Source organism: Pelobates fuscus, chromosome 13, assembly GCF_036172605.1.
Source record: "Pelobates fuscus isolate aPelFus1 chromosome 13, aPelFus1.pri, whole genome shotgun sequence".
NCBI lineage: Eukaryota > Metazoa > Chordata > Amphibia > Anura > Pelobatidae > Pelobates > Pelobates fuscus.
This window is the reverse complement of record NC_086329.1, coordinates 1,747,245-1,773,401: the sequence shown is the minus strand read 5'-3', so window position 1 is coordinate 1,773,401 and position 26,157 is coordinate 1,747,245. Positions and strand designations below refer to the sequence as shown.

At 45.3% G+C, this 26,157-nt stretch overlaps 1 protein-coding gene across 2 annotated transcripts in view; it reads left to right on the top strand.

Annotated features, from left to right (window-relative positions):
- The window catches only part of STYX (serine/threonine/tyrosine interacting protein), a 74,553-nt gene that overhangs the window by 15,651 nt on the left and 32,745 nt on the right, over positions 1-26,157 (top strand). For both annotated transcript variants that reach the window (XR_010086310.1, XM_063440202.1), the window contains exon 2: positions 13,442-13,474. Coding sequence is in view for 1 of the 2 variants with exons in the window: in XM_063440202.1 (XP_063296272.1) it covers positions 13,442-13,474 (33 nt within the window). In the remaining variant the exon portion in view is untranslated. The remainder of the gene's footprint in view (positions 1-13,441; positions 13,475-26,157) is intronic.

The following is a 26,157-nucleotide window of genomic DNA, read 5'->3' as shown; positions in this document are numbered from 1 at the left end:
GGTTCCAAGTCGTGCAAATCGCACAGCCGCTCAAAATCCTGTAAATACCCATCAATTTCATCCTTTTCTTCACAAAATGCTTTAAATGCGTGATGTGGGACTTTGGGTTTTACCTGTCCGTATGTGGAGGCAGTAACAGACTCTGCCCTAGGCGGTGTCTCTGGGGTGCGGGTCGCCATCAGATAATCATGCACATCTGATATCAGCACGGTCAATATTTCCAAAGGTACTGGTTGTGGCAGAAACGCCAACCTGGTTCGTAGCTCTTTCTGGTATGGGGTCTCTTCCATGGCTGGTGGAGGTGTAGCGCTGCGGGCTCTGTCTCCCTCCATCAGTTCAGCGATCAGCACAGCCTTAGATTTGTTGCTGGCTATCTTACCCCTGGCTTCCAGTAGCTCTTTTAAAGTCTGTCGTTTCAGTATGGTATAATCAATCTCCATACGAATTGCCCTTGCTTTCCTTGTTCGGTAGTTCCAGTTACACGAACGCTGCTTTTCGGCTGTAAGGTTCGGATCCCGTCGCTTGCCACCAATTGTAACGGAATGCAGTATATTAGTCCACGATATCCGTTGGTATTCTCAGGAAATCCACAGTCAGAGTAGAAAGCACGGCAATATCCCCAATCCTCCCAATAACCGGACGAAACACAGTTTGGGAGTCAACTAACTTGCTTTATTCACAGACTTCCATATTTATGCAGTTCCCCTTGCAAGGGGTTTCCTTACAGCTGTTACAGGGGATTTCTCCCATCAGGCATTGTAATTATCCCAACAAAAATAAATAAAAATGAGACAGCGCTAGGTAACTAAAAAGCAGCAACCTATTAAAAGGGGATCCCTCAAACCCTTTAGAGCTAGATAAGTAAAAAATAATAAAAAGGCTGCGCTTACGATAAAAACAGACACAGTGTAAAGTCCAAAGGGAGGAAAAGTCCAACTGGTGTGTCCTTACAGGAGGTCTTTGCTGGTGGTGTCCTCTACCAATGTAGTAGTTCCTCTCATATGAAAGACAAAAGGGAAGAGATGGACAACCAATAGTGTAGTTTGCACAATACTGATGTGGATAGAAATAATAATAGTTGAGAACTCACATTTACCAGAGCTACTGTCCTAGCTCTGGAATAAAGCGCATACAGCGGTATAATCCCCGCTTATGGGATTTAAATGGGTTCCTCTCTGTGTTCTTGGTGTCCAATTCTCAAAAAGATAAAAAGAAACATCCGATAGTGCTCACTGTTTGGCAAAGTGGATAAAATAATAAAAGAGTATACTCACAAACCAAGAGCAGACCGACTGCTCTGTGTAGACAGCTTTGGTGGATTGATCCCCACCTAGGATTTCTTTAAAATGCAGGAAACTTCCAGGGTTTTTATCAAGGTGTAATAAAACCAATAAAGATTAAAAAGCCAGGGTAAAATAATTAAGTTTCTATAAAAAAAGATATTTTGGCACAAACAAATGTCCAAAAAATACTTTAATATATTATAAAAACACAAATATAAATATCCATTGTAATTATCCCAACAGGCATTGCTACACGAGAGGGATACTCCCACTAAAATGGACGATTAAGTGGATTATCCCCTCGTGGAGCAAAACCGGCAATTTATACAGAAATCCATATTTTATACATCTTTACTCGCTTTTAGACGAATGACCGTTCGGTAGATAGCTGGGGTCGGCGGGCACATTTAGTGAGAATACCGCTCTGATCCCAGCTAAACTAACCGAACGCCGCACAAAATACATTAAAACATTGAGTTCGGTTTAAAAGTACCGAACATCTATGGGGAACAGAATGTGCCGAACGCGGAACTCCCGAACGCTCTGGAAGTCCAGCGGTGTTCGGATCATTGAGTAGCAGTTTTCAGTTCCAGGCTCTCGACGACCGAACACCGCTGCAGAGACAAAGGATCCAAGATGGCCGACCGCCGCATGGTCGGTAGCCGAACGACGGCCACCTAGGAGAGCCCTTAATTACCGATTGCAACAATGTTGCAATCGGTTAATTGGTGCCACACGACTGGTGAGTGGGTGGTCTACCTGGGGAGCCCTCATTCGTATGGCGAACGGCCTGGATAGACGGGTTTCGTCAAACGAGAGGGATTTGTATGCTTGCAGCGTACGGCTGCCAGCATGCGAACGGCCACAATACGGTACATACACAGGTTAAAATACACAGTACATATTCAGCCTACAGACAACCTTTAATAACTGCAGTCCAGAAGTGGCTAGGTTTGCCACAATATATATATATATATTTCTATCTATCTCAAAATACAGTTAGAACTAAATTACACATATAATATACTATATTCAAAAAGTTCAAAATCCTTGCCTGGAAATTATAGACCTGTGAGCTTAACTTCTGTGGCTGGAAAATTATTTGAAAGGTTATTAAGGGATAATATTCAAGAATTCCCGGAGAAGAATGTGGTTATCAGCAATAATCAGCACGGTTTTATGAAGTGTAGACTTGGGTGAATTAGGCGCTCACTATATATTGTAGGATTATATGGCAGCAGTAACCAGTACAAGGAACCCCAACCTTGTAGTGAATAAATGTGAGAAAGAAAGGGAAGGAAACCGCGCCCTAGATATATAAATACGTAAAAATATATGTAAATATACGTACACAGAGATAGTAGTATATAGTCTTCTTATACAATTGACCTCAAAGAAAGCATAAAACATAAAAACAATAATAGTGTAGTATATTGAGTATGGTGGGTGGGATAAGTAATGGTAAGTAATCCACACTCACATGGCCCAGAGCTAACTTAGAGCTCAGCTGTTAACACGCCTGGACGGAACAATCCCCGTCTAAGGATATGTAGGTGTCTTCACAGTCTCAGGTGGGCGATATATGAAAAGATAAGAGAACTCCAAATAGTGCAGTATGTATGGGTAAAATGTGTGAATAAATAATAAAATATTGTACTCACATTTGCTAGAGCAGAACTTGCTCTAGTCTTAATGGCATAGGTGGTATGGTCCCCACCAAGGAACAAGTTGGTAACCAGGAGTGAAAAATAATAAAATCCAAATATAATAAATAAGGATAATTTATTTAACAAAATATATTAAAAAGAGATTAAAATTATAAGTACCGTATATAGTCTCTAGAAATCCACTTATCACATAGGCCCGTTCCGACTCACTTTCCCTCGCCTTGTCACACTCCCTCCTCCAGCCGTGCAACACATAACCCATAACCCTGTTAAACTCATCCCCCTTCACCCTATCACATTAACTTCTTCCATCCTGTCACTCATCCTGCCTAGACATTCCACACTCACCCTGTCACATAACCCTCCCTCATCCTGTCACTCTCACCTCCCCTCACCCTGTCACACTTTCTCCTTCAACCGTGCCACACTCACTCCAACAGTGAATACAGAGACTAGCTCTCTGTATCCAGCGCTGCAAACCTGTCATACATTATAACTACAGCTCATTATACACACAATGCAACCCCTATATATATATATATATATATATATATTTTTTTTTTTTACTATGAGTGTTAGTGGGGGGCCTCTTGTTTGAGTTTCGCCTAAGGCCTCATAAAGTCTAGAGCCGCCACTGCCTGCCGGTTACCGTGCGGGTAGGGTCATGCTTTGACGGAGAATGCAACGCCTCTATCACCAGCTGCCGAAATTTGTGTTTACAGGAGCCTCTCGCTAGGCGGTTTGCTCGCTCGCAGGTTCTCTTGCATCAAATGCATCAGGGATTGGTTTTCACCCTAAAAAACTTAGTAAAGTAATAAAATGTGAGCAGGATATTGCTTCGCTGCAGAGGGATTTGGATAGATTGGGAGGCTGGGCACTCAAATGGCAGAAGAAATTTAACGTAGAGAAATGCAAAGTTATGAACTTTGGGGTAAAGAATGCACAAGCAACGTATACCCTTAATGGAAGCGAATTAGGGATAACAACACACGAAAAGGACCTGGGAATTGTTATAGACCACAAACTATGCAACAATGTGCAATGTCAATCAGCAGTGGCCAAGGCCAGTAAGGTATTGTCATGCATGAAAAAGGGCATTCATTCTCGGGATGAGAATATCATTTTGCCTTTTTTATAAATCACTGGTAAGACCACACATTGAATATGCTGTGCAATTTTGGGCACCTGTTCTAAAGAAGGATATTATGGCACTAGAAAAAGTGCAGAGGCGGGCTACAAAATTAATAAAAGGAATGGAACATATCAGCTATGAAGAAAGGTTAACAAATTTACCTATTTAGTTTAGAAAAATGTATAACGCCTGAGAGGGGATATGATAACATTATACAAATATATTCGGGGCCAATACAAACCATTGTGTGGAAATCTATTCACAAACCAGACTTTACATAGGACACGAGGCCATGCGTTTAGACTGGAAGAAAGAAGATTTTGTCTAAGGCAAAGGAAAGGTTTTTTTTTTACTGTAAGAACAAGAAGGATGTGTAATTCTCTGCCTGAAGAAGTGGTTTTATCAGAGTCCATACAGATGTTCAAACAGCTTCTAGATGCATACCTGCAAAGACAGAATATTCAAGGATATAATCTTTCAATGTAGGGTAATAACTGCTTGATCCAAGGATCAACAGCAAAAAAACACGTGAGGAAGGCTGAACTTGATGGATGAAAGTCTCTTTTCAGCTATGTAACTATGTAATGTATCGGGCCCAGCCTGACTGTCCCGGTAAGAGATTCAGTCTTTGTATGAATGTATCGGACGCAGCCTGACTGTCCGGGTAAGAGATTCAGTCTTTGTATGAATGTATCGGACGCAGCCTGACTGTCCGGGTAAGAGATTCAGTCTTTGTATGAATGTATCGGGCCCAGCCTGAATGTCCCGGTAAGAGATTCAGTCTATGTATGAATGTATCGGGCCCAGCCTGACTGTCCCGGTAAGAGATTCAGTCTTTGTATGAATGTATCGGACGCAGCCTGACTGTCCGGGTAAGAGATTCAGTCTTTGTATGAATGTATCGGACGCAGCCTGACTGTCCGGGTAAGAGATTCAGTCTTTGTATGAATGTATCGGGCCCAGCCTGAATGTCCCGGTAAGAGATTCAGTCTATGTATGAATGTATCGGGCCCAGCCTGACTGTCCCGGTAAGAGATTCAGTCTATGTATGAATGTATCGGGCCCAGCCTGACTGTCCCGGTAAGAGATTCAGTCTATGTATGAATGTATCGGGCCCAGCCTGACTGTCCCGGTAAGAGATTCAGTCTTTGTATGAATGTATCGGGCACAGCCTGACTGTCCCGGTAAGAGATTCAGTCTATGTATGAATGTATCGGGCCCAACCTGACTGTCCGGGTAAGAGATTCAGTCTTTGTATGAATGTATCGGGCCGAACCTGACTGTCCGGGTAAGAGATTCAGTCTTTGTATGAATGTATCGGACCCAGCCTGAATGTCCCGGTAAGAGATTAAGTCTATGTATGAATGTATCGGGCCCAGCCTGAATGTCCGGGTAAGAGATTCAGTCTATGTATGAATGTATCGGGCCCAGCCTGAATGTCCCGGTAAGTGATTCATTCTATGTATGAATGTATCGGGCCCAACCTGAATGTCCCGGTAAGAGATTCAGTCTATGTATGAATGTATCGGGCCCAGCCTGACTGTCCCGGTAAGAGATTCAGTCTTTGTATGAATGTATCGGACGCAGCCTGACTGTCCGGGTAAGAGATTCAGTCTTTGTATGAATGTATCGGACCCAGCCTGAATGTCCCGGTAAGAGATTGTCTATGTATGAATGTATCGGGCCCAGCCTGACTGTCCGGGTAAGAGATTCAGTCTATGTATCAATGTATCGGACCCAGCCTGAATGTCCCGGTAAGAGATTCAGTCTATGTATGAATGTATCGGGCCCAGCCTGACTGTCCCGGTAAGAGATTCAGTCTATGTATAAATGTATCGGGCCCAGCCTGAATGTCCCGGTAAGAGATTCAGTCTATGTATGAATGTATTGGGCCCAACCTGACTGTCCCGGTAAGAGATTCAGTCTATGTATAAATGTATCGGGCCCAGCCTGAATGTCCCGGTAAGAGATTCAGTCTATGTATAAATGTATCGGGCCCAGCCTGAATGTCCCGGTAAGAGATTCAGTCTATGTATGAATGTATCGGGCCCAGCCTGACTGTCCGGGTAAGAGATTCAGTCTTTGTATGAATGTATCGGGCCCAGCCTGAATGTCCCGGTAAGAGATTCAGTCTATGTATGAATGTATCGGGCCCAGCCTGACTGTCCCGGTAAGAGATTCAGTCTATGTATGAATGTATCGGGCCCAGCCTGACTGTCCCGGTAAGAGATTCAGTCTATGTATGAATGTATCGGGCCCAGCCTGACTGTCCCCGTAAGAGATTCAGTCTTTGTATGAATGTATCGGGCACAGCCTGACTGTCCCGGTAAGAAATTCAGTCTATGTATGAATGTATCGGGCCCAACCTGACTGTCCGGGTAAGAGATTCAGTCTTTGTATGAATGTATCGGGCCGAACCTGACTGTCCGGGTAAGAGATTGTCTTTGTATGAATGTATCGGACCCAGCCTGAATGTCCCGGTAAGAGATTAAGTCTATGTATGAATGTATCGGGCCCAGCCTGAATGTCCGGGTAAGAGATTCAGTCTATGTATGAATGTATCGGGCCCAGCCTGAATGTCCCGGTAAGAGATTCAGTCTATGTATGAATGTATCGGGCCCAACCTGAATGTCCCGGTAAGAGATTCAGTCTATGTATGAATGTATCGGGCCCAGCCTGACTGTCCCGGTAAGAGATTCAGTCTTTGTATGAATGTATCGGACGCAGCCTGACTGTCCGGGTAAGAGATTCAGTCTTTGTATGAATGTATCGGACCCAGCCTGAATGTCCGGGTAAGAGATTCAGTCTTTGTATGAATTTATCGGACCCAGCCTGAATGTCCCGGTAAGAGATTGTCTATGTATGAATGTATCGGGCCCAACCTGACTGTCCGGGTAAGAGATTCAGTCTATGTATCAATGTATCGGACCCAGCCTGAATGTCCCGGTAAGAGATTCAGTCTATGTATGAATGTATCGGGCCCAGCCTGACTGTCCCGGTAAGAGATTCAGTCTATGTATAAATGTATCGGGCCCAGCCTGAATGTCCCGGTAAGAGATTCAGTCTATGTATGAATGTATTGGGCCCAACCTGACTGTCCCGGTAAGAGATTCAGTCTATGTATAAATGTATCGGGCCCAGCCTGAATGTCCCGGTAAGAGATTCAGTCTATGTATGAATGTATCGGGCCCAGCCTGACTGTCCCGGTTAGAGATTCAGTCTATGTATGAATGTATCGGGCCCAACCTGACTGTCCCGGTAAGAGGTTCAGTCTATGTATGAATGTATCGGGCCCAACCTGACTGTCCCGGTAAGAGATTCAGTCTATGTATGAATGTATCGGGCCCAACCTGACTGTCCCAGTAAGAGATTCAGTCTTTGTATAAATGTATCGGGCCCAGCCTGACTGTCCTGGTAAGAGATTCAGTCTTTGTATAAATGTATCGGGCCCAGCCTGACTGTCCCGGTAAGAGATTCAGTCTATGTATGAATGTATCGGGCCCAGCCTGAATGTCCCGGTAAGAGATTCAGTCTTTGTATGAATGTATCGGGCCCAGCCTGAATGTCCCGGTAAGAGATTCAGTCTATGTATGAATGTATCGGGCCCAGCCTGACTGTCCCGGTAAGAGATTCAGTCTATGTATGAATGTATCGGACCCAGCCTGAATGTCCCGGTAAGAGATTCAGTCTATGTATGAATGTATCGGGCCCAGCCTGACTGTCCCGGTTAAGAGATTCAGTCTATGTATGAATGTATCGGGCCCAGCCTGAATGTCCCGGTAAGAGATTCAGTCTATGTATGAATGTATCGGGCCCAGCCTGACTGTCCCGGGTAAGAGATTCAGTCTTTGTATGAATGTATTGGGCCCAGCCTGAATGTCCCGGTAAGAGATTCAGTCTATGTATGAATGTATCGGGCCCAGCCTGAATGTCCCGGTAAGAGATTCAGTCTTTGTATGAATGTATCGGGCCCAGCCTGAATGTCCCGGTGAGAGATTCAGTCTATGTATGAATGTATCGGGACCAGCCTGACTGTCCCGGTAAGAGATTCAGTCTATGTATGAATGTATCGGGCCCAGCCTGACTGTCCCGGTAAGAGATTCAGTCTATGTATGAATGTATCGGGCCCAGCCTGAATGTCCCGGTAAGAGATTCAGTCTATGTATGAAGGTATTGGGCCCAGCCTGACTGTCCCAGTAAGAGATTCAGTCTTTGTATGAATGTATCGGGCCCAGCCTGACTGTCCCGGTAAGAGATTCAGTCTTTGTATGAATGTATCGGGCCCAGCCTGACTGTCCCGGTAAGAGATTCAGTCTATGTATGAAGGTATTGGGCCCAGCCTGAATGTCCCGGTAAGAGATTCAGTCTTTGTATAAATGTATCGGGCCCAGCCTGAATGTCCCGGTAAGAGATTCAGTCTATGTATGAATGTATCGGGCCCAGCCTGACTGTCCCGGTTAGAGATTCAGTCTATGTATGAATGTATCGGGCCCAGCCTGACTGTCCCGGTAAGAGATTCAGTCTATGTATGAATGTATCGGGCCCAGCCTGACTGTCCCGGTAAGAGATTCAGTCTTTGTATGAATGTATCGGGCACAGCCTGACTGTCCCGGTAAGGAATTCAGTCTATGTATGAATGTATCGGGCCCAACCTGACTGTCCGGGTAAGAGATTCAGTCTTTGTATGAATGTATCGGACCCAGCCTGAATGTCCCGGTAAGAGATTAAGTCTATGTATGAATGTATCGGGCCCAGCCTGAATGTCCGGGTAAGAGATTCAGTCTATGTATGAATGTATCGGGCCCAGCCTGAATGTCCCGGTAAGAGATTCAGTCTATGTATGAATGTATCGGGCCCAACCTGAATGTCCCGGTAAGAGATTCAGTCTATGTATGAATGTATCGGGCCCAGCCTGACTGTCCCGGTAAGAGATTCAGTCTTTGTATGAATGTATCGGACGCAGCCTGACTGTCCGGGTAAGAGATTCAGTCTTTGTATGAATGTATCGGACCCAGCCTGAATGTCCGGGTAAGAGATTCAGTCTTTGTATGAATTTATCGGACCCAGCCTGAATGTCCCGGTAAGAGATTGTCTATGTATGAATGTATCGGGCCCAACCTGACTGTCCGGGTAAGAGATTCAGTCTATGTATCAATGTATCGGACCCAGCCTGAATGTCCCGGTAAGAGATTCAGTCTATGTATGAATGTATCGGGCCCAGCCTGACTGTCCCGGTAAGAGATTCAGTCTATGTATAAATGTATCGGGCCCAGCCTGAATGTCCCGGTAAGAGATTCAGTCTATGTATGAATGTATTGGGCCCAACCTGACTGTCCCGGTAAGAGATTCAGTCTATGTATAAATGTATCGGGCCCAGCCTGAATGTCCCGGTAAGAGATTCAGTCTATGTATGAATGTATCGGGCCCAGCCTGACTGTCCCGGTTAGAGATTCAGTCTATGTATGAATGTATCGGGCCCAACCTGACTGTCCCGGTAAGAGGTTCAGTCTATGTATGAATGTATCGGGCCCAACCTGACTGTCCCGGTAAGAGATTCAGTCTATGTATGAATGTATCGGGCCCAACCTGACTGTCCCAGTAAGAGATTCAGTCTTTGTATAAATGTATCGGGCCCAGCCTGACTGTCCCGGTAAGAGATTCAGTCTTTGTATAAATGTATCGGGCCCAGCCTGACTGTCCCGGTAAGAGATTCAGTCTATGTATGAATGTATCGGGCCCAGCCTGAATGTCCCGGTAAGAGATTCAGTCTTTGTATGAATGTATCGGGCCCAGCCTGAATGTCCCGGTAAGAGATTCAGTCTATGTATGAATGTATCGGGCCCAGCCTGACTGTCCCGGTAAGAGATTCAGTCTATGTATGAATGTATCGGACCCAGCCTGAATGTCCCGGTAAGAGATTCAGTCTATGTATGAATGTATCGGGCCCAGCCTGACTGTCCCGGGTAAGAGATTCAGTCTATGTATGAATGTATCGGGCCCAGCCTGAATGTCCCGGTAAGAGATTCAGTCTATGTATGAATGTATCGGGCCCAGCCTGACTGTCCCGGGTAAGAGATTCAGTCTTTGTATGAATGTATTGGGCCCAGCCTGAATGTCCCGGTAAGAGATTCAGTCTATGTATGAATGTATCGGGCCCAGCCTGAATGTCCCGGTAAGAGATTCAGTCTTTGTATGAATGTATCGGGCCCAGCCTGAATGTCCCGGTGAGAGATTCAGTCTATGTATGAATGTATCGGGACCAGCCTGACTGTCCCGGTAAGAGATTCAGTCTATGTATGAATGTATCGGGCCCAGCCTGACTGTCCCGGTAAGAGATTCAGTCTATGTATGAATGTATCGGGCCCAGCCTGAATGTCCCGGTAAGAGATTCAGTCTATGTATGAAGGTATTGGGCCCAGCCTGACTGTCCCAGTAAGAGATTCAGTCTTTGTATGAATGTATCGGGCCCAGCCTGACTGTCCCGGTAAGAGATTCAGTCTTTGTATGAATGTATCGGGCCCAGCCTGACTGTCCCGGTAAGAGATTCAGTCTATGTATGAAGGTATTGGGCCCAGCCTGAATGTCCCGGTAAGAGATTCAGTCTTTGTATAAATGTATCGGGCCCAGCCTGAATGTCCCGGTAAGAGATTCAGTCTATGTATGAATGTATCGGGCCCAGCCTGACTGTCCCGGTTAGAGATTCAGTCTATGTATGAATGTATCGGGCCCAGCCTGACTGTCCCGGTAAGAGATTCAGTCTATGTATGAATGTATCGGGCCCAGCCTGACTGTCCCGGTAAGAGATTCAGTCTTTGTATGAATGTATCGGGCACAGCCTGACTGTCCCGGTAAGGAATTCAGTCTATGTATGAATGTATCGGGCCCAACCTGACTGTCCGGGTAAGAGATTCAGTCTTTGTATGAATGTATCGGACCCAGCCTGAATGTCCCGGTAAGAGATTAAGTCTATGTATGAATGTATCGGGCCCAGCCTGAATGTCCGGGTAAGAGATTCAGTCTATGTATGAATGTATCGGGCCCAGCCTGAATGTCCCGGTAAGAGATTCAGTCTATGTATGAATGTATCGGGCCCAACCTGAATGTCCCGGTAAGAGATTCAGTCTATGTATGAATGTATCGGGCCCAGCCTGACTGTCCCGGTAAGAGATTCAGTCTTTGTATGAATGTATCGGACGCAGCCTGACTGTCCGGGTAAGAGATTCAGTCTTTGTATGAATGTATCGGACCCAGCCTGAATGTCCGGGTAAGAGATTCAGTCTTTGTATGAATGTATCGGACCCAGCCTGAATGTCCCGGTAAGAGATTGTCTATGTATGAATGTATCGGGCCCAACCTGACTGTCCGGGTAAGAGATTCAGTCTATGTATCAATGTATCGGACCCAGCCTGAATGTCCCGGTAAGAGATTCAGTCTATGTATGAATGTATCGGGCCCAGCCTGACTGTCCCGGTAAGAGATTCAGTCTATGTATAAATGTATCGGGCCCAGCCTGAATGTCCCGGTAAGAGATTCAGTCTATGTATGAATGTATTGGGCCCAACCTGACTGTCCCGGTAAGAGATTCAGTCTATGTATAAATGTATCGGGCCCAGCCTGAATGTCCCGGTAAGAGATTCAGTCTATGTATGAATGTATCGGGCCCAGCCTGACTGTCCCGGTTAGAGATTCAGTCTATGTATGAATGTATCGGGCCCAACCTGACTGTCCCGGTAAGAGGTTCAGTCTATGTATGAATGTATCGGGCCCAACCTGACTGTCCCGGTAAGAGATTCAGTCTATGTATGAATGTATCGGGCCCAATCTGACTGTCCCAGTAAGAGATTCAGTCTTTGTATAAATGTATCGGGCCCAGCCTGACTGTCCCGGTAAGAGATTCAGTCTTTGTATAAATGTATCGGGCCCAGCCTGACTGTCCCGGTAAGAGATTCAGTCTATGTATGAATGTATCGGGCCCAGCCTGAATGTCCCGGTAAGAGATTCAGTCTTTGTATGAATGTATCGGGCCCAGCCTGAATGTCCCGGTAAGAGATTCAGTCTATGTATGAATGTATCGGGCCCAGCCTGACTGTCCCGGTAAGAGATTCAGTCTATGTATGAATGTATCGGACCCAGCCTGAATGTCCCGGTAAGAGATTCAGTCTATGTATGAATGTATCGGGCCCAGCCTGACTGTCCCGGGTAAGAGATTCAGTCTATGTATGAATGTATCGGGCCCAGCCTGAATGTCCCGGTAAGAGATTCAGTCTATGTATGAATGTATCGGGCCCAGCCTGACTGTCCCGGGTAAGAGATTCAGTCTTTGTATGAATGTATTGGGCCCAGCCTGAATGTCCCGGTAAGAGATTCAGTCTATGTATGAATGTATCGGGCCCAGCCTGACTGTCCCGGTAAGAGATTCAGTCTATGTATGAATGTATCGGGCCCAGCCTGAATGTCCCGGTAAGAGATTCAGTCTTTGTATGAATGTATCGGGCCCAGCCTGAATGTCCCGGTGAGAGATTCAGTCTATGTATGAATGTATCGGGACCAGCCTGACTGTCCGGGTAAGAGATTCAGTCTATGTATGAATGTATCGGGCCCAGCCTGACTGTCCCGGTAAGAGATTCAGTCTATGTATGAATGTATCGGGCCCAGCCTGAATGTCCCGGTAAGAGATTCAGTCTATGTATGAAGGTATTGGGCCCAGCCTGACTGTCCCAGTAAGAGATTCAGTCTTTGTATGAATGTATCGGGCCCAGCCTGACTGTCCCGGTAAGAGATTCAGTCTTTGTATGAATGTATCGGGCCCAGCCTGACTGTCCCGGTAAGAGATTCAGTCTATGTATGAAGGTATTGGGCCCAGCCTGAATGTCCCGGTAAGAGATTCAGTCTTTGTATAAATGTATCGGGCCCAGCCTGAATGTCCCGGTAAGAGATTCAGTCTATGTATGAATGTATCGGGCCCAGCCTGACTGTCCCGGTTAGAGATTCAGTCTATGTATGAATGTATCGGGCCCAGCCTGAATGTCCCGGTGAGAGATTCAGTCTATGTATGAATGTATCGGGCCCAGCCTGACTGTCCTAGTAAGAGATTCAGTCTATGTATGAAGGTATTGGGCCCAGCCTGACTGTCCCAGTAAGAGATTCAGTCTTTTTATGAATGTATCGGGCCCAGCCTGAATGTCCCGGTAAGAGATTCAGTCTATGTATGAATGTATCGGGCCCAGCCTGACTGTCCCGGTAAGAGATTCAGTCTTTTCATTTGAAGATCTTTGTATAATTTTCTAAAAGACGTTTACCGTCAGTGTATTCCTGGAATGTTCAATTCTTATTTTTATCATTTTTTTTTCTGTTTTCAGGACTGGAGTTACCCAATGAGAAGGGAGATGCAGGTATGTCTTTATGTGAGTTTAGTTTGGCTGCAAGGGCTCTTCAGCAAGTAATGGCTATTTCATTAAAATGAAATATCTTTATTTAACGCATGTTAATACATTTTGTGCCTTATCCTTTTTGTGAGGAAATACGACTTTATTCACACACAATTGGAGTGCTCTTGTACACAATACTATTTACCGTTGTATTGGTGCTTAGAAAGACCCATATGTATTACATGATCGGTTCCTCTTAAATGGAACTCTAAGGCAAGCTGCAAAATATTAAAATCTTCTGGGTGTGTGCACCAGTGCAGGACGAGGCTGTGAGATCTACGCTAGACAGCTGTTACTACACAGAATTATAACGTCTCTGTGTATCTGGGAGTTTACACACTCAGTCAGTATTGCTCCTACATGACATTGTCTTAGTCCGATAGTCATATCCCTGTAATGCCCAGTGTCTCCCTATGATTGGCATTGTTGCATACTGTCATTCCCCTGTAATGCCCAGTGTCTCCCTATGATTGGCATTGTTGCATACTGTCATTCCTCTGTAATGCCCAGTGTCTCCCTATGATTGGCATTGTTACATACTGTCATTCCCCTGTAATGCCCAGTGTCTCCCTATGATTGGCATTGTTGCATACTGTCATTCCTCTGTAATGCCCAGTGTATCCCTATGATTGGCATTGTTACATACTGTCATTCCTCTTTAATGCCCAGTGTCTCCCTATGATTGGCATTGTTACATTCTGTCCTATCCCTGTAATGCCCAGTGTCTCCCTATGATTGGCATTGTTACATACTGTCATTCCCCTGTAATGCCCAGTGTCTCCCTATGATTGGCATTGTTGCATACTGTCATTCCTCTGTAATGCCCAGTGTCTCCCTATGATTGGCATTGTTACATACTGTCATTCCCCTGTAATGCCCAGTGTCTCCCTATGATTGGCATTGTTACATACTGTCATTCCCCTGTAATGCCCAGTGTCTCCCTATGATTGGCATTGTTGCATACTGTCATTCCTCTGTAATGCCCAGTGTATCCCTATGATTGGCATTGTTACATACTGTCATTCCTCTGTAATGCCCAGTGTCTCCCTATGATTGGCATTGTTACATTCTGTCCTATCCCTGTAATGCCCAGTGTCTCCCTATGATTGGCATTGTTACATACTGTCATTCCCCTGTAATGCCAAGTGTCCCCCTATGATTGGCATTGTTACATACTGTCATTCCCCTGTAATGCCCAGTGTCCCCCTATGATTGGCATTGTTACATACTGTCATTCCCCTGTAATGCCCAGTGTCTCCCTATGATTGGCATTGTTACATTCTGTCCTATCCCTGTAATGCCCAGTGTCTCCCTATGATTGGCATTGTTACATACTGTCATTCCCCTGTAATGCCCAGTGTCTCCCTATGATTGGCATTGTTACATACTGTCATTCCCCTGTAATGCCCAGTGTCCCCCTATGATTGGCATTGTTACATACTGTCATTCCCCTGTAATGCCCAGTGTCTCCCTATGATTGGCATTGTTACATTCTGTCATATCCCTGTAATGCCCAGTGTCTCCCTATGATTGGCATTGTTACATACTGTCCTATCCCTGTAATGCCCAGTGTCTCCCTATGATTGGCATTGTTACATACTGTCATTCCTCTGTAATACCCACTGTCTCCCTATGATTGGCATTGTTACATACTGTCATTCCCCTGTAATGCCCAGTGTCTCCCTATGATTGGCATTGTTACATACTGTCATTCCCCTGTAATGCCCAGTGTCCCCCTATGATTGGCATTGTTACATTCTGTCATTCCCCTGTAATGCCCAGTGTCTCCCTATGATTGGCATTGTTACATTCTGTCCTATCCCTGTAATGCCCAGTGTCTCCCTATGATTGGCATTGTTACATACTGTCATTCCTCTGTAATGCCCAGTGTCTCCCTATGATTGGCATTGTTACATACGGTCATTCCCCTGTAATGCCCAGTGTCTCCCTATGATTGGCATTGTTACATACTGTCATTCCCCTGTAATGCCAAGTGTCCCCCTGTGATTGGCATTGTTACATACTGTCCTATCCCTGTAATGCCCAGTGTCTCCCTATGATTGGCATTGTTGCATACTGTCATTCCTCTGTAATGCCCAGTGTCTCCCTATGATTGGCATTGTTACATACTGTCCTATCCCTGTAATGCACAGTGTCTCCCTATGATTGGCATTGTTACATTCTGTCAATCCCCTGTAATGCCCAGTGTCTCCCTATGATTGGCATTGTTACATACTGTCATTCCCCTGTAATGCCCAGTGTCTCCCTATGATTGGCATTGTTACATACTGTCATTCCCTTGTAATGCCCAGTGTCTCCCTATGATTGGCATTGTTACATTATGTCATTCCCCTGTAATGCCCAGTGTCTCCCTATGATTGGCATTGTTACATTCTGTCATTCCTCTGTAATGCCCAGTGTCTCCCTATGATTGGCATTGTTACATACTGTCATTCCTCTGTAATGCCCAGTGTCTCCCTATGATTGGCATTGTTACAGTCTGTCATTCCCCTGTAATGCCCAGTGTCTCCCTATGATTGGCATTGTTACATACTGTCATTCCCCTGTAATGCCCAGTGTCTCCCTATGATTGGCATTGTTACATTATGTCATTCCCCTGTAATGCCCAGTGTCTCCCTATGATTGGCATTGTTACATACTGTCATTCCCATGTAATGTCCAGTGTCTCCCTATGATTGGCATTGTTACATACTGTCATTCCCCTGTAATGCCCAGTGTCTCCCTATGATTGGCATTGTTACATACTGTCATTCCCCTGTAATGCCCAGTGTCTCACTATGATTGGCATTGTTACATACTGTCATTCCCCTGTAATGCCCAGTGTCTCCCTATGATTGGCATTGTTACATACTGTCATTCCCCTGTAATGCCCAGTGTCTCCCTATGATTGGCATTGTTACATACTGTCATTCCCCTGTAATGCCCAGTGTATCCCTATGATTGGCATTGTTGCATACTGTCATTCCCCTGTAATGCCCAGTGTCTCCCTATGATTGGCATTGTTACATACTGTCATTCCCCTGTAATGCCCAGTGTCTCCCTATGATTGGCATTGTTACATACTGTCATTCCCCTGTAATGCCCAGTGTCTCCCTATGATTGGCATTGTTACATACTGTCATTCCCCTGTAATGCCCAGTGTTTCCCTATGATTGGCATTGTTACATACTGTCATTCCCATGTAATGTCCAGTGTCTCCCTATGATTGGCATTGTTACATACTGTCATTCCCCTGTAATGCCCAGTGTCTCCCTATGATTGGCATTGTTACATACTGTCATTCCCCTGTAATGCCCAGTGTCTCACTATGATTGGCATTGTTACATACTGTCATTCCCCTGCAATGCCCAGTGTCTCCCTATGATTGGCATTGTTACATACTGTCATTCCCCTGTAATGCCCAGTGTCTCCCTATGATTGGCATTGTTACATACTGTCATTCCCATGTAATGTCCAGTGTCTCCCTATGATTGGCATTGTTACATACTGTCATTCCCCTGTAATGCCCAGTGTATCCCTATGATTGGCATTGTTACATACTGTCATTCCCCTGTAATGCCCAGTGTCTCCCTATGATTGGCATTGTTACATACTGTCATTCCTCTGTAATGCCCAGTGTCTCCCTATGATTGGCATTGTTACATACTGTCATTCCTCTGTAATGCCCAGTGTCTCCCTATGATTGGCATTGTTACATTCTCTCCTATCCCTGTAATGCCCAGTGTCTCCCTATGATTGGCATTGTTACATACTGTCATTCCCCTGTAATGTCCAGTGTCTCCCTATGATTGGCATTGTTACATACTGTCATTCCCCTGTAATGCCCAGTGTCTCCCTATGATTGGCATTGTTACATACTGTCATTCCCCTGTAATGCCCTGTGTCCCCCTATGATTGGCATTGTTACATTCTGTCATTCCCATGTAATGCCCAGTGTCTCCCTATGATTGGCATTGTTGCATACTGTCATTCCCCTGTAATGCCCAGTGTCTCCCTATGATTGGCATTGTTACATACTGTCCTATCCCTGTAATGCCCAGTGTCTCCCTATGATTGGCATTGTTACATTCTGTCAATCCCCTGTAATGCCTAGTGTCTCCCTATGATTGGCATTGTTACATACTGTCATTCCTCTGTAATGCCCAGTGTCTCCCTATGATTGGCATTGTTGCATACTGTCATTCCTCTGTAATGCCCAGTGTCTCCCTATGATTGGCATTGTTGCATTCTGTCATTCCTCTGTAATGCCCAGTGTCTCCCTATGATTGGCATTGTTACATACTGTCCTATCCCTGTAATGCCCAGTGTCTCCCTATGATTGGCATTGTTACATACTGTCATTCCCCTGTAATGCCCAGTGTCTCCCTATGATTGGCATTGTTACATACTGTCATTCCCCTGTAATGCCCAGTGTCTCCCTATGATTGGCATTGTTGCATACTGTCATTCCCCTGTAATGCCCAGTGTCTCCCTATGATTGGCATTGTTGCATACTGTCATTCCCCTGTAATGCCCAGTGTCTCCCTGTGATTGGCATTCTTGCATACTGTCATTCCCCTGTAATGCCCAGTGTCTCCCTATGATTGGCATTGTTACATACTGTCATTCCCCTGTAATGCCCAGTGTCCCCCTATGATTGGCATTGTTACATACTGTCATTCCCCTGTAATGCCCAGTGTCTCCCTATGATTGGCATTGTTGCATACTGTCATTCCCCTGTAATGCCCAGTGTCTCCCTATGATTGGCATTGTTACATACTGTCCTATCCCTGTAATGCCCAGTGTCTCCCTATGATTGGCATTGTTGCATACTGTCATTCCCCTGTAATGCCCAGTGTCTCCCTATGATTGGCATTGTTGCATACTGTCATTCCCCTGTAATGCCCAGTGTCTCCCTATGATTGGCATTGTTGCATACTGTCATTCCCATGTAATGCCCAGTGTCTCCCTATGATTGGCATTGTTACATACTGTCCTATCCCTGTAATGCCCAGTGTCTCCCCATGATTGGCACTGTTGCATACTGTCATTCCCCTGTAATGCCCAGTGTCTCCCTATGATTGGCATTGTTGCATACTGTCATTCCTCTGTAATGCCCAGTGTCTCCCTATGATTGGCATTGTTGCATACTGTCATTCCTCTGTAATGCCCAGTGTCTCCCTATGATTGGCATTGTTGCATACTGTCATTCCCCTGTAATGCCCAGTGTCTCCCTATGATTGGCATTGTTACATACTGTCCTATCCCTGTAATGCCCAGTGTCTCCCTATGATTGGCATTGTTGCATACTGTCATTCCCCTGTAATGCCCAGTGTCTCCCTATGATTGGCATTGTTGCATACTGTCATTCCCCTGTAATGCCCAGTGTCTCCCTATGATTGGCATTGTTGCATACTGTCATTCCCATGTAATGCCCAGTGTCTCCCTATGATTGGCATTGTTACATACTGTCCTATCCCTGTAATGCCCAGTGTCTCCCTATGATTGGCATTGTTACATACTGTCATTCCCCTGTAATGCCCAGTGTCTCCCTATGATTGGCATTGTTGCATACTGTCATTCCTCTGTAATGCCCAGTGTCTCCCTATGATTGGCATTGTTACATACTGTCATTCCCCTGTAATGCCCAGTGTCTCCCTATGATTGGCATTGTTACATACTGTCATTCCCCTGTAATGCCCAGTGTCTCCCTATGATTGGCATTGTTGCATACTGTCATTCCTCTGTAATGCCCAGTGTATCCCTATGATTGGCATTGTTACATACTGTCATTCCTCTGTAATGCCCAGTGTCTCCCTATGATTGGCATTGTTACATTCTGTCCTATCCCTGTAATGCCCAGTGTCTCCCTATGATTGGCATTGTTACATACTGTCATTCCCCTGTAATGCCCAGTGTCCCCCTATGATTGGCATTGTTACATACTGTCATTCCCCTGTAATGCCCAGTGTCCCCCTATGATTGGCATTGTTACATACTGTCATTCCCCTGTAATGCCCAGTGTCTCCCTATGATTGGCATTGTTACATTCTGTCCTATCCCTGTAATGCCCAGTGTCTCCCTATGATTGGCATTGTTACATACTGTCATTCCCCTGTAATGCCCAGTGTCTCCCTATGATTGGCATTGTTACATACTGTCATTCCCCTGTAATGCCCAGTGTCCCCCTATGATTGGCATTGTTACATACTGTCATTCCCCTGTAATGCCCAGTGTCTCCCTATGATTGGCATTGTTACATTCTGTCATATCCCTGTAATGCCCAGTGTCTCCCTATGATTGGCATTGTTACATACTGTCCTATCCCTGTAATGCCCAGTGTCTCCCTATGATTGGCATTGTTACATACTGTCATTCCTCTGTAATACCCACTGTCTCCCTATGATTGGCATTGTTACATACTGTCATTCCCCTGTAATGCCCAGTGTCTCCCTATGATTGGCATTGTTACATACTGTCATTCCCCTGTAATGCCCAGTGTCCCCCTATGATTGGCATTGTTACATTCTGTCATTCCCCTGTAATGCCCAGTGTCTCCCTATGATTGGCATTGTTACATTCTGTCCTATCCCTGTAATGCCCAGTGTCTCCCTATGATTGGCATTGTTACATACTGTCATTCCTCTGTAATGCCCAGTGTCTCCCTATGATTGGCATTGTTACATACGGTCATTCCCCTGTAATGCCCAGTGTCTCCCTATGATTGGCATTGTTACATACTGTCATTCCCCTGTAATGCCAAGTGTCCCCCTGTGATTGGCATTGTTACATACTGTCCTATCCCTGTAATGCCCAGTGTCTCCCTATGATTGGCATTGTTGCATACTGTCATTCCTCTGTAATGCCCAGTGTCTCCCTATGATTGGCATTGTTACATACTGTCCTATCCCTGTAATGCACAGTGTCTCCCTATGATTGGCATTGTTACATTCTGTCAATCCCCTGTAATGCCCAGTGTCTCCCTATGATTGGCATTGTTACATACTGTCATTCCCCTGTAATGCCCAGTGTCTCCCTATGATTGGCATTGTTACATACTGTCATTCCCTTGTAATGCCCAGTGTCTCCCTATGATTGGCATTGTTACATTATGTCATTCCCCTGTAATGCCCAGTGTCTCCCTATGATTGGCATTGTTACATTCTGTCATTCCTCTGTAATGCCCAGTGTCTCCCTATGATTGGCATTGTTACATACTGTCATTCCTCTGTAATGCCCAGTGTCTCCCTATGATTGGCATTGTTACAGTCTGTCATTCCCCTGTAATGCCCAGTGTCTCCCTATGATTGGCATTGTTACATACTGTCATTCCCCTGTAATGCCCAGTGTCTCCCTATGATTGGCATTGTTACATTATGTCATTCCCCTGTAATGCCCAGTGTCTCCCTATGATTGGCATTGTTACATACTGTCATTCCCATGTAATGTCCAGTGTCTCCCTATGATTGGCATTGTTACATACTGTCATTCCCCTGTAATGCCCAGTGTCTCCCTATGATTGGCATTGTTACATACTGTCATTCCCCTGTAATGCCCAGTGTCTCACTATGATTGGCATTGTTACATACTGTCATTCCCCTGTAATGCCCAGTGTCTCCCTATGATTGGCATTGTTACATACTGTCATTCCCCTGTAATGCCCAGTGTCTCCCTATGATTGGCATTGTTACATACTGTCATTCCCCTGTAATGCCCAGTGTATCCCTATGATTGGCATTGTTGCATACTGTCATTCCCCTGTAATGCCCAGTGTCTCCCTATGATTGGCATTGTTACATACTGTCATTCCCCTGTAATGCCCAGTGTCTCCCTATGATTGGCATTGTTACATACTGTCATTCCCCTGTAATGCCCAGTGTCTCCCTATGATTGGCATTGTTACATACTGTCATTCCCCTGTAATGCCCAGTGTTTCCCTATGATTGGCATTGTTACATACTGTCATTCCCATGTAATGTCCAGTGTCTCCCTATGATTGGCATTGTTACATACTGTCATTCCCCTGTAATGCCCAGTGTCTCCCTATGATTGGCATTGTTACATACTGTCATTCCCCTGTAATGCCCAGTGTCTCACTATGATTGGCATTGTTACATACTGTCATTCCCCTGCAATGCCCAGTGTCTCCCTATGATTGGCATTGTTACATACTGTCATTCCCCTGTAATGCCCAGTGTCTCCCTATGATTGGCATTGTTACATACTGTCATTCCCATGTAATGTCCAGTGTCTCCCTATGATTGGCATTGTTACATACTGTCATTCCCCTGTAATGCCCAGTGTATCCCTATGATTGGCATTGTTACATACTGTCATTCCCCTGTAATGCCCAGTGTCTCCCTATGATTGGCATTGTTACATACTGTCATTCCTCTGTAATGCCCAGTGTCTCCCTATGATTGGCATTGTTACATACTGTCATTCCTCTGTAATGCCCAGTGTCTCCCTATGATTGGCATTGTTACATTCTGTCCTATCCCTGTAATGCCCAGTGTCTCCCTATGATTGGCATTGTTACATACTGTCATTCCCCTGTAATGTCCTGTGTCTCTCTATGATTGGCATTGTTACATACTGTCATTCCCCTGTAATGCCCAGTGTCTCCCTATGATTGGCATTGTTACATACTGTCATTCCCCTGTAATGCCCTGTGTCCCCCTATGATTGGCATTGTTACATTCTGTCATTCCCATGTAATGCCCAGTGTCTCCCTATGATTGGCATTGTTGCATACTGTCATTCCCCTGTAATGCCCAGTGTCTCCCTATGATTGGCATTGTTACATACTGTCCTATCCCTGTAATGCCCAGTGTCTCCCTATGATTGGCATTGTTACATTCTGTCAATCCCCTGTAATGCCTAGTGTCTCCCTATGATTGGCATTGTTACATACTGTCATTCCTCTGTAATGCCCAGTGTCTCCCTATGATTGGCATTGTTGCATACTGTCATTCCTCTGTAATGCCCAGTGTCTCCCTATGATTGGCATTGTTGCATTCTGTCATTCCTCTGTAATGCCCAGTGTCTCCCTATGATTGGCATTGTTACATACTGTCCTATCCCTGTAATGCCCAGTGTCTCCCTATGATTGGCATTGTTACATACTGTCATTCCCCTGTAATGCCCAGTGTCTCCCTATGATTGGCATTGTTACATACTGTCATTCCCCTGTAATGCCCAGTGTCTCCCTATGATTGGCATTGTTGCATACTGTCATTCCCCTGTAATGCCCAGTGTCTCCCTATGATTGGCATTGTTGCATACTGTCATTCCCCTGTAATGCCCAGTGTCTCCCTGTGATTGGCATTCTTGCATACTGTCATTCCCCTGTAATGCCCAGTGTCTCCCTATGATTGGCATTGTTACATACTGTCATTCCCCTGTAATGCCCAGTGTCCCCCTATGATTGGCATTGTTACATACTGTCATTCCCCTGTAATGCCCAGTGTCTCCCTATGATTGGCATTGTTGCATACTGTCATTCCCCTGTAATGCCCAGTGTCTCCCTATGATTGGCATTGTTACATACTGTCCTATCCCTGTAATGCCCAGTGTCTCCCTATGATTGGCATTGTTGCATACTGTCATTCCCCTGTAATGCCCAGTGTCTCCCTATGATTGGCATTGTTGCATACTGTCATTCCCCTGTAATGCCCAGTGTCTCCCTATGATTGGCATTGTTGCATACTGTCATTCCCATGTAATGCCCAGTGTCTCCCTATGATTGGCATTGTTACATACTGTCCTATCCCTGTAATGCCCAGTGTCTCCCCATGATTGGCACTGTTGCATACTGTCATTCCCCTGTAATGCCCAGTGTCTCCCTATGATTGGCATTGTTGCATACTGTCATTCCTCTGTAATGCCCAGTGTCTCCCTATGATTGGCATTGTTGCATACTGTCATTCCTCTGTAATGCCCAGTGTCTCCCTATGATTGGCATTGTTGCATACTGTCATTCCCCTGTAATGCCCAGTGTCTCCCTATGATTGGCATTGTTACATACTGTCCTATCCCTGTAATGCCCAGTGTCTCCCTATGATTGGCATTGTTGCATACTGTCATTCCCCTGTAATGCCCAGTGTCTCCCTATGATTGGCATTGTTGCATACTGTCATTCCCCTGTAATGCCCAGTGTCTCCCTATGATTGGCATTGTTGCATACTGTCATTCCCATGTAATGCCCAGTGTCTCCCTATGATTGGCATTGTTACATACTGTCCTATCCCTGTAATGCCCAGTGTCTCCCTATGATTGGCACTGTTGCATACTGTCATTCCCCTGTAATGCCCAGTGTCTCCCTATGATTGGCATTGTTGCATACTGTCATTCCTCTGTAATGCCCAGTGTCTCCCTATGATTGGCATTGTTGCATACTGTCATTCCTCTGTAATGCCCAGTGTCTCCCTATGATTGGCATTGTTGCATACTGTCATTCCCCTGTAATGCCCAGTGTCTCCCTATGATTGGCATTGTTACATACTGTCATTCCCCTGTAATGCCCAGTGTCTCCCTATGATTGGCATTGTTGCATACTGTCATTCCCCTGTAATACCTAGTGTCTCACTATGATTGGCATTGTTACATACTGTCATTCCCCTGTAATGCCCAGTGTCTCCCTATGATTGGCATTGTTACATACTGTCATTCCTCTGTAATGCCCAGTGTCTCCCTATGATTGGCATTGTTGCATACTGTCATTCCTCTGTAATGCCCAGTGTCTCCCTATGATTGGCATTGTTGCATACTGTCATTCCTCTGTAATGCCCAGTGTCTCCCTATGATTGGCATTGTTACATACTGTCCTATCCCTGTAATGCCCAGTGTCTCCCTATGATTGGCATTGTTACATACTGTCATTCCCCTGTAATGCCCAGTGTCTCCCTATGATTGGCATTGTTACATACTGTCATTCCCCTGTAATGCCCAGTGTCTCCCTATGATTTGCATTGTTGCATACTGTCATTCCCCTGTAATGCCCAGTGTCTCCCTATGATTGGCATTGTTGCATACTGTCATTCCTCTGTAATGCCCAGTGTCCCCCTATGATTGGCATTGTTGCATACTGTCATTCCCCTGTAATACCCAGTGTCTCCCTATGATTGGCATTGTTGCATACTGTCATTCCCCTGTAATGTCCAGTGCCTCCCTATGATTGGCATTGTTACATACTGTCATTCCTCTGTAATGCACAGTGTCTCCCTATGATTGGCATTGTTGCATACTGTCATTCCTCTGTAATGCCCAGTGTCTCCCTATGATTGGCATTGTTGCATACTGTCATTCCTCTGTAATGCCCAGTGTCCCCCCTATGATTGGCATTGTTGCATACTGTCATTCCCCTGTAATGCCCAGTGTCTCCCTATGATTGGCATTGTTACATACTGTCATTCCTCTGTAATGCCCAGTGTCTCCCTATGATTGGCATTGTTACATACTGTCATTCCTCTGTAATGCCCAGTGTCTCCCTATGATTGGCATTGTTACATACTGTCATTCCTCTGTAATGCCCAGTGTCTCCCTATGATTGGCATTGTTGCATACTGTCATTCCTCTGTAATGCCCAGTGTCTCCCTATGATTGGCATTGTTACATACTGTCCTATCCCTGTAATGCCCAGTGTCTCCCTATGATTGGCATTGTTACATACTGTCATTCCCCTGTAATGCCCAGTGTCTCCCTATGATTGGCATTGTTACATACTGTCATTCCCCTGTAATGCCCAGTGTCTCCCTATGATTGGCATTGTTGCATACTGTCATTCCCCTGTAATGCCCAGTGTCTCCCTATGATTGGCATTGTTGCATACTGTCATTCCTCTGTAATGCCCAGTGTCCCCCTATGATTGGCATTGTTGCATACTGTCATTCCCCTGTAATACCCAGTGTCTCCCTATGATTGGCATTGTTGCATACTGTCATTCCCCTGTAATGTCCAGTGCCTCCCTATGATTGGCATTGTTACATACTGTCATTCCTCTGTAATGCACAGTGTCTCCCTATGATTGGCATTGTTGCATACTGTCATTCCTCTGTAATGCCCAGTGTCTCCCTATGATTGGCATTGTTGCATACTGTCATTCCCCTGTAATGCCCAGTGTCTCCCTATGATTGGCATTGTTGCATACTGTCATTCCTCTGTAATGCCCAGTGTCTCCCTATGATTGGCATTGTTGCATACTGTCATTCCTCTGTAATGCCCAGTGTCTCCCTATGATTGGCATTGTTACATACTGTCATTCCCCTGTAATGCCCAGTGTCTCCCTATGATTGGCATTGTTGCATACTGTCATTCCCCTGTAATGCCCAGTGTCTCCCTATGATTGGCATTGTTGCATACTGTCATTCCTCTGTAATGCCCAGTGTCCCCCTATGATTGGCATTGTTGCATACTGTCATTCCCCTGTAATACCCAGTGTCTCCCTATGATTGGCATTGTTGCATACTGTCATTCCCCTGTAATGTCCAGTGCCTCCCTATGATTGGCATTGTTACATACTGTCATTCCTCTGTAATGCACAGTGTCTCCCTATGATTGGCATTGTTGCATACTGTCATTCCTCTGTAATGCCCAGTGTCTCCCTATGATTGGCATTGTTGCATACTGTCATTCCTCTGTAATGCCCA